General features: G+C 40.2%; 1 protein-coding gene across 1 annotated transcript in view; it reads left to right on the plus strand.

Annotated features, from left to right (window-relative positions):
* ldlrad3 (low density lipoprotein receptor class A domain containing 3) overlaps window positions 1-19,197 on the plus strand; it is a 175,904-nt gene that overhangs the window by 93,076 nt on the left and 63,631 nt on the right. The window contains exon 3 of the mRNA XM_063001680.1: window positions 14,257-14,382. Coding sequence (XP_062857750.1) covers window positions 14,257-14,382 — 126 coding nt within the window. The remainder of the gene's footprint in view (window positions 1-14,256; window positions 14,383-19,197) is intronic.

The raw sequence follows: 19,197 nt of genomic DNA on the forward strand, positions 1-19,197 counted from the left end.
TTATTTGAATTGGCACTTTCGAACTGGAATATCTGTATGTATATATTTATATACCTACTTTCCATATACATACTGTAGCGTCGCCACTGGGGGCCGGCACGGGCTTTACCCAGAAAGCCTTGCGGCAGTGGTGTCTAAGCTCACCGTAGCCGTGTATCCCGTTGTTGGGAGTGGGGTGGCTGCGGTGAGTGTTGGGTAAGTAGCTTATATGTTTGTCTGTTGTATGAATGTATGTGTGTATGAATGGGTGTCTGTCCCTAAACCACTGAATGAACTGCCAAAGGCAGCTCACTCGCGGCCCTGACGCTATCCTTCCTGCTCGCCGGCGCCACAATACTTTCTCTAGTCTAGTACATTTATACCTTGAAATAGCTGCTGGCTGATGAGGAATTTTTGTAAGTCTGGGCAGATGAACCTGTAGTGTTTGGGAAATTTGATTAGGATTCTGCATTGGATGCTGCCTGGTTTAGACATGGTTGCTTGGCATTGTTTCTTTAGCTTAGCTTTAGGGCTCTCAAAAGTCTGGGATTAGAGCATTTCTCTTAATTGGAGAGAGCTGTCAGAGGCTTAGACGACTAATGAATGACTGATCAATGAGCTGGTATAATTAATAGCAAAGACCAGTGATGGAATATCGATCACTGGCAGTCTCTTTTTTCATTTTTTCAAGCTTGCACACCACAGACCAATCTCATCTCCAGCAGCTGAATCCGACCAAAAAAATAGATAAATAAAAGTAACTAAAAAATAATTCGTTTCGCTGTCAGAAGTTCATTTGAAAGAAATATGACATAAATGGTAGTGTTAAATAATGCATCTGTATCTTTATTTTGTAAAGCTTTGGCTGCCAAAGCTTATAATTAGTTGCAACTGGAAATATTTACGTTTAACATCCAAGAATTTGTAACTCTAAACAGAGCAAGAAGTCTTTGTCAGTTAAATGATGCAGCAAACAAGCAAAGAAAATAAATAATGTAGTATTTTAAAGTAGCAGGATATTTTGCTACATAATATTACTGATCCTACAACGTACTGCTAGTCTACACTGATCAGCCATAACATTAAAACCACCTCCTGGTTTCTATACTCACTGTCCATTTTATCAGCTCCACTTACCATATAGAAGCACTTTGTAGTTCTACAATTACTGACTGTAGTCCATCTGTTTCTCTACATACTTTTTTAAACCTGCTTTCACTCTGTTCCCCCCACAGGACCACCACAGAGCAGGTATTATTTAGGTGGTGGATCATTCTCAGCACTGTAGTGACACTGACATGGTGGTGGTGTGTTAGTGTGTGTTGTGCTGGTATGAGTGGATCAGACACAGCAGCGCTGATGGAGTCCACTCACTGTCCACTCTATTAGACACTCCTACCTAGTTGGTCCACCTTGTAGATGTAAAGTCAGAGATAATCGCTCATCTATTGCTGCTGTTTGAGTTGGTCATCTTCTAGACCTACTGTACATCAGTGGTCACAAGATGCTGCCCACGGGGCGCTGTTGGGGCACCCACACCACCAGCCGTGTCATTGTATCTATAAAACATAATAAATAAATTTAATTTTCACGTTTTATTACACTTTATCATGGTCAAGCAAAGTCATTGCGGGCCTTTGGCAGTATGCCCAGATATAACCAATCATGTCAGTATGTAGACACCCAACTGACCGATAGCACGACTGGGGATTCAAGCACTGGATCCTAGCAGTATTGGGGTAGAGTAACTGCACACTATTGGAAAACGTTCTATAGGGTCATCCTAATAAACAAACAAACATATAGGGTTAAGAAAACATAATTGAAAGGCTATGTCTTGATACAATGATATTAAAGGCATAAATGATGGTAACATCACACACTTGTTACATTTCAACCACCATATTATACTTTGTCGATTTTAAAACTATGCACTCACTGAATGCCCAGCCTAGAAACTGACGACAAAGCTTGTCCCCCCTCATTGTTCTGTTATAAACATGCATATTGTGACAACTAAATGTACAAGGCATTTTTATTAACAGTGAAAATTGTGGAACAATAAAAAATGGCTAGACTATATTTGGGACACTACATCAATCCCCTATGATGCCTTTGAAGAATTGGAATGTTCCATAACACCATGCTAAACCATGTTGTGGATGCACTTCGGTGGTCAGATATTACATTACAGATTAGGGCCAAGGTCAAAGTAAGTGGGATTGCTGAGATTGCTTCCCCAGACTGTGTGTGTCTCCTGAACCCCTCCTAGCTTTCACACAGACTGCATTACTTATTGATTTTCTTTCCTGTAGGAGCACTTCTTAAGGTCAGGAAAACCTCTCAGATTCTTCATTGCACTTTCCCTTATACTTTTCTTTACTTCCAGCTCTTTACCTCTCTTACTTCCACATTTCAGTCATGAGGTTATGCACTGATCAGCCATAGCATTAAAACCACCTCCTTGTTTCTACACTCACTGTCCATTTTATCAGCTTCACTTACCATATAGAAGCACTTTCTTTGCATACTGTTCAGGACCCCCACAGAGCAAGTATTATTTAGGTGGTGGATCATTCTCAGCACTGCAGTGACACTGACATGGTGGTGGTGTGTTAGTGTGTGTTGTGCTGGTATGAGTGGATCAGACACAGCAGCGCTGCTGGAGTTTTTAAATACCGTGTCCACTCACTGTCCACTCTATTAGACACTCCTACCTAGATGGTCCACCTTGTAGATATAAAGTCAGAGACGATCGCTCATCTATTGCTGCTGTTTGAGTTGGTCATCTTCTAGACCTTCATCAGTGGTCACAGGATGCTGCCCATGGGGCGCTGTTGGCTGGATGTATTTGGTTGGTGGACTATTCTCAGTCCAGCAGTGACAGTGAGGTGTTTTAAAACTCCATCAGCGCTGCTGTGTCTTATCCATTGATACCAGCACAACACACACCAACACACCACCACCATGTCAGTGTCACTGCAGTGCTGAGAATGATCCACCACCTAAATAATACCTGCTCTGTGGTGATCCTGTGGGGGTCCTGACCATTGAAGAACGGCATGAAAGGGGGCTAACAAAGCATGCAGAGAAACAGATGGACTACAGTCAGTAATTATAGAACTGCAAAGTGCTTCTATATGGTAAGTGGAGCTGATAAAATGGACAGTAAGTGTAGAAACAAGGAGGTGGTCATAATGTTATGGCTGATTGGTGTATATCTATACTGAGCATGATCTCATAACAGGAGCATCATGATGTTACAGTGCCATCCTGTGAACCAGTGTACCCATGCTTCAGTATACCACACCACTCACATGCTAAATGCAGAATTGCCCTGCACATTAATTCAGCAATACCCATAATATCATAGTTTAATAGTAACCTTTTTCCTCAATTTCCAGCATCAGGGTAAGCTATTCACTTTTTTAGTGTGCCTGTGGGCACGGCCAAGTTTTGTGTAAGAGTTTTAGTCAGCCACTTCTGTTTTAGGTTTGTGTTTGGATTTTGGTATTCTCTCAGTGTTAGTAGTTTAGTTTTGAAGTTAACTATAACGTTAACTATAAATGTTTACTTCATTCCACACCACAGGCTGAATGTGGACGTGAGTCTTCGTACAACCCTCACCCACCTCCTCAGCTTTGGATGAAAACTTAAAATTAAAGAACCCCCTGAGACTGTCTGTGTGTACCTTTCACATTGTAAACAGAAGACCTATAGAAGATCATGCTTTTCTAGAGAAGTGGCTGAGCTATGTGGCTTTTAATAAAAACTCACAGGAGCTACCTGGTCAGGTGGTTATCACTATGTTAGTTTAGTTGACAGTAAAGATTTATTTATTGTCAGTGCACAGGGTACAACAGAATTAGGTAGCAATCCTGACTGCTTTCAAACGTTACAATCAGCAATTAAAACAGAATAGACTATGAAAATAAATAAATAAAATACAACCCCAAATCAGAAAAAGTTGGGACAGTATGGAGAATGCAGATAAAATAAAAATGCAGTGTTCCTTACATTTACTTTTCATTTGATTGCAGACAGGATGAACCCAAGATATTTCATGTTTTATCTGCTCAACTTAATTTCATTTGTTAATATACTTCAATTCCTGCAATTCAGGCCTGCAACACATTCCAAAGAAGTTGGGACGGGGGCAATTTAGGGCTAGTAATGAGGTGTAAAAACTAAATAATGATGTGATTCCAAACAGGTGATGTCAACAGGTGATTGTAATCATGGTTTGGTACAAAAGCAGCATCCAGGAAAGGCTGAGTCATTGATTAACAACGATGATCAGAGGATCTCCAGTTTGTTGTCTGATGCCTGAGAAAATTATTGAAATGTTTAAAAACAATGAACCTTAAAGAAAGATTGGAAGGGATTTGCATATTTCTCCCTCTACAGTGAATACTATCATTAAACCATTCAAGGAATTGGGAGGAATTTCGGTGCATAAAGGCCAAGGGCGCAAGCTTAAGCTGAATGATTGTAATCTTCGATCCCACAGACGGCACTGCATCAAGAACCACCACTCAACAATAGCTGATATAACCACATGGGTGAGGGATTACTTTGGCAAACCTTTGTTAAGCTCTACAATACAGAGTTACATGCACAAATGTAACTTAAAACTTTACTGTACAAAAAAGAAGCCTCATGGTAACCATGTCCAGAAGCAGCGTCGACTACTCTGGGCTCGGAGGCGTCTAGGATGGACCATCACACAGTGGAAACGTGTGTCAGCATTCCAGGTACTTAATTTTAGAAGAAACGGACGCCGTGTGCTTCAAAGACAAAATGGACCATCCAGACTGTTATCAGCAACGAGTCCAAAACCCAGGGTCTGTCACGGTATGAGCAACATATGCTGCCTTCAAGACGTCATCTTTTCCAGAGACATCCATGCATTTTTCAACAAGACAATGCAAAACCACATGCTGCACACATTACAAAGGCATGGCTGTGGAAGAATAGGGTACGGGTACTGGACTGGCCTGCCTGCAGTCCTGACCTGTCCCCAATAGAGAATTTTGAAACGAAAAATGCAACGACAATGATGACCCCGTACTGTTGCACATCTTAAAACGTGTTTGCAGGAAGAATGGGACAAAATAAAAGCGGTGCCAAAACGTCTTTTAAGTGTGATGAAAAGGAATGGCAACATTACAAAGTAGTAAAGGCTTTACTGTCCCAACTTTTTTTGGAATGTGTTGCAGGTCTGAAATGCAGGAATGGATGTTTATTAATAAATGAAATGAAGTTGAGCAGATAAAACATGAAATATCTCAGTTCTGTCTCTTCATTCTGTCTGCAATGAAATAAAATTCAAAGTAAATGTAAGAAACTGTGTCCCAACTTTTTTGGATTTGGGGTTGTTAAAACAAGTATGTTTCATTTTGGTGAACTACAGATAGATAGATAGATTGATTGATCGATTATACTGAGGGAACAGTGCCTCAGTAAGCAGTAGTGTGGCTAAAATACATCTATACAACAATACACACATACATACACAAAACACTGTATATAGTATATATATACAAGGGACTGTGTTTCACAATAAAAATTGCAATCTAAACAATTCAATTTTAGTGTTCTGTTGGTGTAGCAGTGTGTCTGTAGCCCCACCAAAACTAACAGTGAGTGTCAGTCAGTGTTTGGCAATTCAGTTTTCATATGACTGTGGGGTAAAAGCTGTTCTTAAGTTTGTTTGTCCATGATATAATGAATCATCTGCCAGAGGGCAGCAAATCAAACAGATGATGTCCAGGGTGGAATGGGTCTTTGATTATATTGTTTGCTCTACTGAGGCAGCGAGAGTCGAATAAGTCCTCCAGAGAAGGCAGGGAGCAACCAGTGATGTTTTGGGCAGTACTGATGACCTTGTGAAAGGCCCTCCTGTCCTCTGCAAGGCAGCTGGTGAACAGAGATACAGTAGTTCAGTACACTCTCAATGGAATCTCAGCGGCTTCACCAGCAGCTTGTTTTTCCTAAGTATCCTCTCAGGACTTAGAGTTGCTGATGTGTTTTTTTAACTACTGCTATAGTGTTGTTGGTTATGAGGCATCCTCAGTGATGTGCGTAAACAGGAATTGGAAAACAGGGACCCTTTTTACTCAGTCCCTGTTGATGTATACAGGATTGAGTTCTGTGTTACTCTTCTGGAAGTCTGTTATTAGTTCTTTTGTTTTTGAGGAGTTTTCTGAACACCACATTTCCAGTTTTTGGACTTTATCTCTGTAAGCTGTCTCTTTAAGTGCTGGATCAATAAAGCATCCATCCATCCATCCATCCATCCATCCATCCATCTCCTGAGATAAATCCAACCACAGTTTGCGAAGTTTATGATGCTGTTCGTGGGAGGTGTGGGGCCGCAGTCTGACTGTAGAGGGCATAAAGGAGAGGCCTTAGCACACAGCCCTGAGGGACATCACTACTGAGTGTAAGAGTTATGAGAGCGTAACCTGACAGTCTGGGAGCAGTTAGTCAGTAGGTCCAACCTAAGTTGGTTATTTAAGTAACCAGTCTGTCTGGGATAACAGTGTTCAAGGCAGAGCTGAGGTCTATGAAAAGTATCCTCATATTGCTCCCCTGGTGTTCGAGATGAGTGAATGCAATATGAAGAGCAGTGGCAATGGCATCTTCTGGAGACCTATTTCATCTGTAGGCAAACTGTAGGTCAGTGGTGTCCAAACTTTTTTCTAGGAGGGCCAGATTTGATAATGTGAAAGTGCCCGAGGGCCAACAGTCCCTGATGACATTAATTTAAACAATAAAATATTCATATAAAACGCTGTTATTTAATCATTTTATTTTCACACAGCGAACAACAACCAAATATAAGCATTCAGGTGCCAAATATGGTTTGGGTTTAAACTATAACAATGCATGGCTACCTTTGGAGTATTTCCTGGCGTACATAACCATAAGACAAAAGAGAATAAAGACGTTCATATTGAACAATCCTTGACATTTTGCTTAGATTATCTGGCTAACTCAGAAATCATGCTTTTCAAAATATTTTAATCTAATATTATACATCAATAAAGCATCAAAACACAGATATGATTATTTCCTAGATCTATTAAGAAAACCTTTTAATGCTGTGTTGTGCAGAAACATGACTGGGAAATATTGTTCTAAATTACCATTAACAAACCTATAAATACCTGAAACAGTCAAGTTACCAGACAATATCTTTACTTTGTAAATCAAGTTATTGACTGTAGCTATAAAAAAGGTCAATTGTGTTAATAACAGTCCATGTAAACGCTTAGTCCATATAAATATCAGATACAAATGTGTTTTTAAAAAACTACAAACATCACAAATATAAATCATGTTTACAACCATGTGATTGAATAACCTGAATAAACTGTAGAGAGGAAACATTACACAGCAAACGAGTTTCTCTTCTTTCTCAAACAGTAGCGGAGGGGAAGGAGGAGGAGATAAGCGGTTTTGATGGACAGGTCTAGCAGCCAATGGAGATACTTGTTAAAGAGATTGCATGGTTTCATTAATCTTTTCATTGGTCATTTTGATATTCGCTGCTATGGACAGAGATTTATACCCACAATCAACACATGTAAAAAAAAAAAAGTGAAAACCGCTAAAAGTGGAGATATGTGTTTTTCATCGGACAGCGACAATAATTATTATTTTTTCTGTTTGACTGTGCTGGCGGGCCACAAGTAATGCAATTTAAGACAGAAGATCCGCGGGCCGTATAAAATCCGACGGGCCAAACTTTGGACATGCCTGCTGTAGGTCAGAGGTGGGTTGGAGGCTGGCTTTGATGCATTGCAGGACCAACCTCTCAAAGCACTTTGTGATGATCGGTGTAGGTGGGACTGGACTGTAGTCATTGAGGTTGCTGATACAATCCTTTTTTGGTAGTGGAATGATTGTGGTAGACTTTAGACCAGGTGAAAAGATGGAATTAGACAGAGATAGGTTGAAGATCTTCGGGAAGACCACTGACAGTTGGTCTGCACATTCCTTCAACACCCTTTTGATCACGCCATTAGAGCCAACCAGCTCCTTTAGGCCATTTAACAGTGAGCTTTTCATGTACTCTGCTGGTGGGCAGAGTTATGTGACATCAAATCTAATAACTTGAAAATGAACTCTACATTTAAACTCATTTTGCAGGGTAATTGACTCCAGATAGCACAGATTTCTACAGCAAGAAAGAAATGGCTCTGATGTCCTCACAAAAATGTAAATGCTGAAGTAAAAGCATAACAGTGTCTTATTTGGTATTTGGCATTATGGTTTGTTTATGCAATTTCAGGTGGAAAATATAATAATTACTTTTCAGCAAGTCATTTTAAGTCCAGCATCCATGAAATCAGCATTACTGTTACTAATTCTTTCAGCACGACTGTGTCCACGGCCCATTTGCCTGCGTGCCTGGCTGCTAATGTAGAGTAAGAGACCAGCAAAGAAAGAGAACGTAGTTTCATCAAACAAACGTTTCTATTGTGCACTGGTTTAGCCCTGACCCATTCTCTATCCTTTATTGCTTCTTTTTAATTCAGTTTCAGGTTTGTTGAGGGCAAAAGAAAACATTAAAAAAAAAAAAAAAAAAAATGTTTTTGGAGCAGCAGAGCATGGAATGTCATTATCGCTGCTGTTATTTTTTGAAGTAGTGCTCAGAGCTAGGGGAGCACAAAAATGGCCTGATTTTTCTCCATTGTGTGGTTTTGACCCACTGGTTTTGTTTTCATTTCATTACAAGGTGTGGTAGGTTGCAATGAAAGCATGCTGTGTTAGGTGTTAATGAGTGTCACAGACTGTGGGACATCATCTCAAGCCAAAAGTATGTAGACACCCATTCTATATTTGTTAGAGTTGGATTATTTAGCCACATTTATTCCTTACATGCACATGAAGATAAGTTTTTGTTGAAAAATTTTGCCATTAGAAAGGCTTATACTAAAGATCTAGCTGTTGTTTAACATAATATGATGCCACCTTTTCAACAAGCCCATGTAGAGCTGGCCAACTATCTATAGTAATTGTTTTTGTTAAGTGGAGAAAGCAGTAGGCCAGATGCCCATGCCTGTTTAATTGTATAAACCACATGTATCACACTCAAGGCCAGCGAGAGCTTTAAAGACGTATGATTGTCTTAAAATACACTGTAAAATCGTACAGAAACTGCATCTCCCACAATGCATGCCGATTTTGTGACCCACAAAGTGACCACATCCCGCAACTAGATGGCAGTGTTTCCACATCAGTGTTGAACTGAGGCAGTTTTCCAACAAGTGAAGTTGAGAAATGTTTATAAATAATCCCAAAATTGTCAAGAAGAGAAAATTAAAGCAGAAGGAAGGAAATTTAATGAAAGATGGGAAAGTGAATACAAGTTTGTGCTTCAAGAAGAAAAACCGGTACGTCTCTTGTGTTATGAGGCCGTGTCTGTGGTAAAGGAGTACAATATAAATGTAGATATACAGTAGAAATATACAGTATAAATTTGACATTTTGACACAGAATTTAGCCTCCAAGAAAAACAACAAATTTTCCAAGACTGCAATCCCTTTTTTTCTATTAGGATGGCAGTGCTGCTGCTCAGAACGGGGTCCCTAAAATGTTTTTTTAATGTGAGTTTGGTGTGGAAGAAACTGAATGTCATACAAAAATGACAAACATCAGTGCTTGACCTCACTAAACATCTCATGGTTGAATGTTCCAGCCATGGTTTTAATATGGTGGAAAACTAATGTCCTAATGTTGGACATTGATATTCATTCATTTATAAGTAGGACCCTATTAAATTCACAGAGATATGTGCTTAATTTCACAGACCTTCAAAAATCACAGATTTCATGGATTTGTACAGAAGAACACACCAGCCACCGGTCGGCTGAGGACCATCTAGCGGGCATAATTGACAGTGCCTGCAGCAGATATTTATTGGACACCATATCTGCTAGGGTGGGAAGACCGGACTATGCATGGTTGGGATCTTCATACGCTGTGTAAGGACACCTGTGCAAAATGCAGGGCCGAGAAGAGGAGGGCTGTGCACGTGTCAGAAGAGGCGTGGGCAGCGACATGCTCTCCTCGGATGCAATCGGGTATCCCTCAGCAGTGGAAGACAAATTGACTGCGCTAAATCGGGAGGAAAATGGGGAGAAAATGCATAAAAAAGAAGAGTGCCTCATTTAACGGCAGTCATTAAATTACACTCGTTAATTGAATGACGGAATAAATGGAAGCTACAATACACAGCACAGCCAACCATTACGGTTAACTGTAAACCTGGAACGGTTGACTGTAAATCCAGCGATGGTCTCAAAAACTAAAATACTCATCCGTGGTTTGACAACTCTCACCCTCCTGCATCCATAGAATTGGTTGGGAGTTACCTGAGTAGTGCTTTTAGCTGCTTTAGACTTTGACGTCTTGGACGTTTTGACTACCTGATTGCTAACTAAATTGCCGTAGGATTGCTAGGACCGCCTCATAGTGCAAATTAACCTGTAAATGTGAGACACTTGAACGCTACATGAATGAAGAATGGTAAATTGCTAAACACACACCTTAACACCGTGAGATAGGTAGGGCCTTAGTTATAAATATCAGCATCAGCAAGTTACTTTCAAGTATTTTATTGTTGTACTCTCACTTTTTTTCCCCCTAAATGTCTCTCAACAGTTTGCTTCTCTTACTCCCATTTTTATTTATCCTCTCTTTGCAAAACAAGTATAGTGAAAACAGACCTCGTTGAGAATGTAAACCAGGCTCATATGGTCATATTTCTCTCAGCTGTGCTCACAGATTAAGAGTGACTTATAATGTGACCTTTTTTTGCTGGCTCTAGTATTTATTACCACCGTTTTCCACCAGACGTCTCAGAAAGGCCTGGACGATGATGTCTTTGTTTATTCTATAGTCTGCTGAGGCAGGAACACTCAGTCTTGTGCAGCTTTTATACAGTGGCCATGCATGTGGAATGACTAAAGTGCACCAATTAGGACGACCTCTATGTGAGGGTGAGAGGACAGCATGTCCTGTCTTTCTGAAAAATGGTCTTGCCAAAGCTATTACTAACACATATAAGCAGCTAAATTATTAACGAAGTCTTTTAGATGCTTTTAATGTCTGATGCTTTTTATGGCTGGCATATACTGTAGAACACCATGTTGTTTTCCTTCATTCATTGGGAGTTAATGGAGCTAAACAGCCAATACTAAAACCACGTTTGGAGCCGGCCAATTGATCGGCTGTTAGGAACCTCAGTCTATTTTATGGATGATGGTTTCCAGTCAGGCTGTCTGCTCTGGGCACAATGTCCCCTCCATGGTTAGCCTAATATACCAGGTGCTCAAGTAACACAGGTCAGTCTAACTTATCTATCCTGTCTGCTTTCATTGACGTTTTGGAAATTGACGTATGCACTTCACTTCAATAATAACAATAAAGTAATACATACAACTACTTACACCACCAAACTGAGGCCACATCAGTGCAGAATCTGCACAGTAAACTGAATGATAAATTAAAATTCGCCCACTTATTATGATAAATGATTTATTACTTACTAAGGAGCTTTGCATCCCATCCTGTATGCCAGCGGTCCCCAACCTTTTTTGCACCACGGACCGGTTTCATATAAAATATAATTCCACGGACCGGCGGGTGCAGAAGGATTTAAAATAGAATAACTATAGAATAGAAAATCAGTTGGATCTCTGAGCTTTTTTCGATTCGGCAAGACTCTGCTCCCACCTAGTGGTGATTGAAGACAATAACACCAGAAATGTTTTAGAAATTTAATTGCTCTTATAGCGATCTCTAATTCTTTATTCTTTCTGTGTGGCCCGATAATAAATGACCCACGAACCGGTACCGGTCTGCGGCCCGGTGGTTGGGGATCACTGCTATATGCAGTTACAATGTACGAGGGATCTTCAAAAGGTTTCTACACTGTTATATTAATTGGAAAAGGTGAGGGTGGGAGGAGTAGTAATTGGTCGTGTCTGAGAGAGTGAGAGAGAGCTTAAAGTCCGGATTTAGCAGCATCTGATTTTCACCTTTCTGGACCGCTCAAAGAAGCTTTAAGGGGAAGTAGATTTTCATGTGATGATGATGTAAAAGCAGTAAAAAAATTTTGCTGATGGCATTAAAAAGTTAGTTAGTGGGTACTCACCATGGCTGCCTGTGAGCACACATTAATGTTTTTGAGATACTTTAGCCCAGTCGTCTGGCCACATTGATTTGGCTCTTATACGAATCACTCTGGTCTTTAAGCTGCTTATATCTTCTGCATTCAACACGTGTACTACGAGGAACTAATTCATACTAACATATTACTGTAATATTATTAGGCTGACAGACTTACTGATGTAAAGTCAGATTTTTTATTATTACACTTAAGTGCTTGTAACCTTAGTAATTGAATTATTTTCTAAAATCTGCTTTCCTGCAATTTTTATTAGTTTATTTTGTGTTATAAATGTTCTGTGTAGGATTTGTTAGGTAGTAATTATTAGAAGAAGATGTGGGCATTTCAGTTCTTTGGGGTTTTTAATACACTATGTTCACCCACTAACCAGGTAATGGATAATTTTTCTATCCTATTTTTTAGTTCTCCTATAGTTTATAATCAGTGCCCCCCTGTATGGTATTGGGTGGATATTTTGACATTAAGGTTTTTTTTATTTTACAGCACCACTCCTTTGTTTAATACACTTGTGCCAGTGTTACAAAATACCATGTTGCTACCATGTAATGTGCTGAGAATGGTCCACCACATTTGGGATTTGGTCATTTGGTGTTTTTTTTTTACTGCTGGTCTAGTAGATCGTAGTTAACAGGATCAGCTAGAATATAAAACCTTATTAAAGCTAAAGACTAAACACTTTCTGTACAACAATTAGCAGTATATACACCACATTCATAAAAAAGTACATAGACTACAGTATATTGTAAAGGATTATTTTGGCTGTATCCTCCAATATAATTTAAACAAACATGTTTAAAATTTTAATATAGTTAATGTTATGATTAGGTTTATATATATATATATATATATATATACACTGATCAGCCATAACATTAAAACCACCTCCTTGTTTCTACACTCACTGTCCATTTTATCAGCTTAACTTACCATATAGGAGCACTTTGTAGTTCTACAATTACTGACTGTAGTCTATCTATTTCTCTACATCCATTTTAGCCTGCTTTCACCCTGTTCTTCAATGGTCAGGACCACCACAGAGCAGGTATTATTTGGGTGGTGAATCATTCTCAGCACTGCAGTGACACTGACACGGTGGTGGTGTGTTAGTGTGTGTTGTGCTGGTATGAGTGGATCAGACACAGCAGTGCTGCTGGAGTTTTTAAATACCGTGTCCACTCACTGTCCACTCTATTAGACACTCTTACCTAGTTGGTTCACCTCGTCAGAGACGATCACTCATCTATTGCTGCTGTTGATTGATTTGATTGATTGATTGAGTACTTTATTAATCCCCGAAGAGAAATTGTGTGTTGTTGTTTTTTTTTGACAATTACAAATTACAATTACAATTACAAAAAAATACAAATATTTTTGAATTGGTCATCTTCTAGACCTTCATCAGTGCTCACAGGATGCTGCCCACGAAACACTGTTGGCTGGATATTTTTGGTTGGTGGACTATTCTCAGTCCAGCAGTGACACTGCGGTGTTTATAAACTCCAGCAGCATTGCTGTGTCTTATCCACTCATTCCAGCACAACACACACTAACACAGCACCACCATGTCAGTGTCACTGCAGAGCTGAGAATGATCCACCACCCAAATAATACCTACTGTGTAGTGGTCCTGGAAGAGTCCTGACCATGGACGAACTGCATGAAATGAGGCTAACAAAGCATGCAGAGAAACAGATGAACTACAGTCAGTAATTGTAGAACTACAAAGTGCTTCTATATGGTAAGTGGAGCCGATAAAATGGACAGTGAGTGTAGAAACAGGGAGGTGGTTTTAATGTTATGGCTAATATATATATATATATTTACTTAGCACACATTTGTCCAAAGCAATTTAAAATCAAAGTCTGATACAATTTGAGGAACTGAGAATTAAGAGCCTTGCTTGAGGGCCCAACAGTGGCAATTTGATGGTGGAGCTTAAACTTGCAACCAACAGACTGAAACTGAGTTATCACGGCCCTAATGTTTTTTTGTATAACATGCTATACAATTTTTTTTTTTCATTTCACTAAGCTTGTCTAATGAGTTTTCCTCTCATTTCCTTACTCTTACAGCAAAGGTGAAGTCTAAGTGTGCCCCCAAATTCTTTGGCTGTGCCAATGGTGTCCACTGCATCATCGGCCGCTTCAGATGCAACGGAATTCGTGACTGTCCTGACGGCAGTGACGAGGACAACTGCAGTGAGTATCTAACAGACACATCTGCTCTGACTAATCTGCTATGTTGTGACAGTTCTGCAGGTCTGTCATGCCAGAGCAGATACACACTAAAGCTGCGTTCACAAGGGAACTTTCAGCATCCATCAAAAATGCATGCATGTCATGAATTTCAATGGCATTACAAGAGTCGTTTAATAACCAGGTTCACTAGTTTTAAGCATTCGGTGGAACTCACCCCAATATAATCTTGCCTCAGCTGTTTATTAATAAAGTTTACCAGGTTTTAGCATTCAGTGGAACTCAGGCCAAAATAATCCTGCCTCAGCCAGTCAGCGAAGGAGCTTAGATCAGTGGTGTTAAAGAAGGATATTAAGAAGACATGTATTGCAGCAGTCAGCTGTCATTCAAAGCAGCCCAGCATCAGTATAGCCCTAGACATCTATTTCACTCTGCACATCACAATTGTAGCACATTTGAGGCAAAATTAATGCATTCATTATGACTAAAACAGCATGTTGTTTTCATTTCTCTTAGTAAGTATAGGGTGCCATAGTGGCACAGCTGGTCGAGTGAGTACTACCCAGCAATGCAGGTTCACAGGACCTTTTCACTGTCTGAGAAGTTTTCCATGCTGTCTTCTTGTCCATGTATGTTTCTCCTGGGTACACGGTTCCTCTGACCATTTTTCTGACCGATTAGGCATAACATTAAAACCACCTCCTTGTTTCTACACACACTGTCTAATTTATCAGCTCCACTTACCATATAGAAGCACTTTGTAGTTCTACAATTACTGACTGTAGTCCATCTGTTTCTCTGCATGCTTTGTTAGCCCCCTTTCATGCTGTTCTTCAATGGTCAGGACTTTCCCAGGACCACCACAGAGTAGGTATTATTTGGGTGGTGGATCATTCTCATCACTGCAGTGACACTGTCTGTGTGTGTGTTTTGTGCTGGATGGAGTTTTTAAACACCTCAGTGTCACTACTGGACTGAGCAATAGTCAACCAACCAAAAATTTAATCCAACAGCGCCCTGTGGGCAGCGTCCTGTGACCACTGATGAAGGTCTAGAAGATGACCAACTCAAACAGCAACAATACATCTACAAGGTGAACCAACTAGGTAGGAGTATTCAATAGAGTGGACAGTGAGTGGACACGGTATTTAAAAACTCCAGCAGTGCTGCTGTGTCTTATCCACTCATACCAGCACAACACACACTAACACACCACCACCATGTCAGTGTCACTGCAGTGCTGAGAATGATTCACCACCCAAATAATACCTGCTCTGTGGTGGTCCTGTGGGGGTCCTGATCATTAAAGAACAGCATGAAAGCAGGCTAAAAAGTTATGTAGAGAAACAGATGGATTAGAGTCAGTAATTGTAGAATTACAAAGTGCTTCTATATGGTAAAAGCTGATAAAAGGAACAGTGAGTGTAGAAACAAGGAGATGGTTTTTCTTAGGATCACAGCTCACTGATAAATAATGACGTCTAAAATGATAAACACAAATTTTCCTAAGCAGTGAAATTATTTTTATTTCAAATACAATACTATATAAATTTATATTTTTACTTTTTTATTACTAAAGCATTTGTTTTGAACCAGTTTATCAGTTGGCAGCAGTAATGGATGAAAGCTGGCCTCGCAGTACACATTAATACATTAATGTACAGTTATAATAGGCCTCATCTTGCACAGTCTGGGCTGCACTTAAATGGGTCACCATCTAAGAACAGAACACTGTTTGAAGTCTCAGAATTATTCAACCTCTTAAATAGAGTCCCTCATAAGAGCACACATTTGCAAATCAGACGTTGTCTCAAGCATACCAAGGGCTTCATCAGTTGCATCAAGTATACTTGAGATAAAACACATCAAATACCTGGACTGGCTCAGGGTTTGTTGGCTGTGACAGTTGATTGCATGTTAGAAACATGGTTAAGTCAAGAGAGAGTCCAAAAATGTAAGAGTAAAGATAATTACACTGCACAAACAAGGAACAGATACAAAAATACAGCAAAGACACCCAGTGTTCCTATAGATACAGTTAGAAGCAAAGTTCACTAGTTCAAGGTTAAAGAAACACTAGCTACACTGCCTGGACAAAGCAGAAAGAGTAAGCTATCATAGGCTGCCACCAGATTCCTGAGGCAGCTGGTCGAAACCCCCAAGAGACTTCAAAAGACCTGCAGAAAGATTTGGTGGCAGCAGGCACTGAGGTTTCAGTTTGCACAGGAAGGTGCATACTAAAATGTCTGAAGGTCTCCATGTCCAAACCTCAAAACATACACCTGTACTGATCCAGAAGCTCAAATAAAGGCAAGTTTTTGGATTCTGTTCTGTGGAGCGATGAAACAAACCTGGATCTTTTGGGCCTATGGATCAGCAGTATGTCTGGAGGAGGAAGAATGAAGCATATACTGAAAAGATCACTCTTTTCGGTGGTGGTTGCTTGGTGATGCTCTGGAACGGCTTTGCTTCCTTTGGCACTGGAAACCTGCAGCGTGTGGAGGGCAAGATGGATTCAATCAAGTATAAGGAAATTTTTCTGTGCCTTTATGCCTACTAAGTGAAAATGTCATATAGAATGCTGTCCTCATTTATTTATCTTATTTAAATAGTTTATATGAATACCAGGGGCCTGGTACTTAAATTAAATTGGTTTCATGTCATGTCCAAGGTTTTGGATGAAAAGTGGACTAAAGCAGTGGCCCCCAACCACCGGGCGGCGGACAATGCAATGAAAACACTTATTTTTACAGGTGTTATTGTCTCAAATCACCAATAGGTGGGAGCATCGTCTCGTTGCAGTGAAAAAAGCTAATTTGTGAGTAGTATAGTTATTCTATTTTAAATCCTCCCACCCCCGCCGGTCCGTGAAATAATATTTTATATGAAACCGGTCCGTGGTGCAAAAAAGGTTGGGGACCGCTGGACTAAAGAATCCAACAACCCACAACCTCTTCCCTGATCTGATAATCAGTCTGGTATTGTTTATGGTGTTAGCCATTATTGTTTCCTGTCAACCTACCTTTACCAAAAGAAGCTAAAGTTTGGCTGTCATTGGACCTTCCAACAGGACAGTGATTTGGAGTGGCCACCCCAGTCTCCTGACTTAAATCCCATAGAAAATCTGTGTTGGGATATGAACAATGTGGTTGCAGCATGGAAACCCAATAATAGTAATGAACTGGAGGCCATTGTCCATGAGGGATGGATTAAGATTCCTCAGAAATGCTGATGAAAGCTGGTGTCTGGCTATCACAGTTGTAGTTGCTTGTAACAGTTAAAGGGTGCTCTACTAAGTAATCCCTGATTGCAGTCTAGGTGGGTATATTGCTGCTCATGCCTCCTCCGACCTGTGCGCAGTCCTTAGCGGAGCCCTTCTTCACCTATACATTTTGTAGAGGTGCCTCTCTATCTGCTAATCAGGGTCCTTACACAGCGTTTGATGACCCCACCCACATAGTGTGGTCATCCCGTCCTAGCAGAAATGTGTCTGCTGCAGGTACTGCCAATTATGCCAGCTAGATGGCACCCAGCCGACCGGTGGTAACGTCGAGTTTCGAACCTAGGAGTACAGATTCTCGGCGCTGGTGTGCTAGCGGAACATCTGCTGTGCCAGCTGGGCGCCTGTGTTGAGCTCTTTAAATGCTTCTTGTTTGATTTGTTGATTGCAAACAGGTAAAGGTTTGGAAATTTTGCAATAGGGGTTGAATAATTTTGATTGTAACTGTGTGCCACAAGTATTATTCATAGGTTTAGCTTAGAACCTTTAAATAGGCAATTTAGAGGCTTCTATATGATCAGCAACAAACTTTGGTCATGCTTTGAGATGCCAGGTTTAGAGCAGGGACTTCTTACTCTCATAGCCCTTGACAATGATTTGTGTTGGTTTATTACAGCTTGAGAAATAAACTTGTGGCCTTGGTGTGTGCGTGTGTGCACAACCTCTTTTAAACTCTTCTAACCGAAGAAGAAAGAAGCAGTTTATTGCACATAATGTTGGTAAAACAAGTGTTTCTTCAGAGAGGTTTCTCACCCGGGCTGTTTTTAATGTTATGTTTCAGTGTTAGAGTGTTTAATGATATCTGACACTGATTCAGTCTCTTGGTAGACTGCAGGAATCAGACAGCCTTTTCATATGTTATGGCTGCCAGTATTCATTAGATAATATGCCAGTGTGTGCCAGGAGATGGTGGCAACGCTGAAATGCTTTCAATCATGACACTAATCGTGTGCTCTAGAGTAATAAGCTGAAAGAGTGGCAGGCATTTCAAATTTTCACCATAACTGTCCCATCATTAAATGTGGTGACAGCGACTATAAAACTACAAATAGTGCACTAGCTCAAGGAATTATACATATAAGACAGGACCCAGACCGCTCCACCTGGGAATCAACCCCAGGACTTTCTAGCTGTGAGGTGACACTGCTATCAACTAAGCCTCATCATTATAATTAAGTATGATGAAATTTGCTGTGCTGTTTCTTTCTATAGAAGTCCTCGTTACAAGCAGAAGTAATAGTAGCATACACTTAAAGTGAAACTGTGCAACATTGCTAAATGAAATTGACATCAGAATGTACAAAACTACACCGATTAGCCATAACATTAAAACCACCTCTTTGTTTTTACACTCACTGTCCATTTTATCAGCTCCACTTACCATATAGAAGCACTTTGTAGTTCTACAATTACTGACTGTAGTCCATCTGTTTCTCTGAATGCTTTGTTAGCCCCCTTTCATGCTTCAACGGTCAGGACCACTACAGAGTAGGTCTTATTTGGGTGGTGGATCATTCTCAGCACTGCAGTGACACTGA

The sequence above is a fragment of the Trichomycterus rosablanca genome, chromosome 1, assembly GCF_030014385.1.
Source record: "Trichomycterus rosablanca isolate fTriRos1 chromosome 1, fTriRos1.hap1, whole genome shotgun sequence".
Taxonomy (NCBI): domain Eukaryota; kingdom Metazoa; phylum Chordata; class Actinopteri; order Siluriformes; family Trichomycteridae; genus Trichomycterus; species Trichomycterus rosablanca.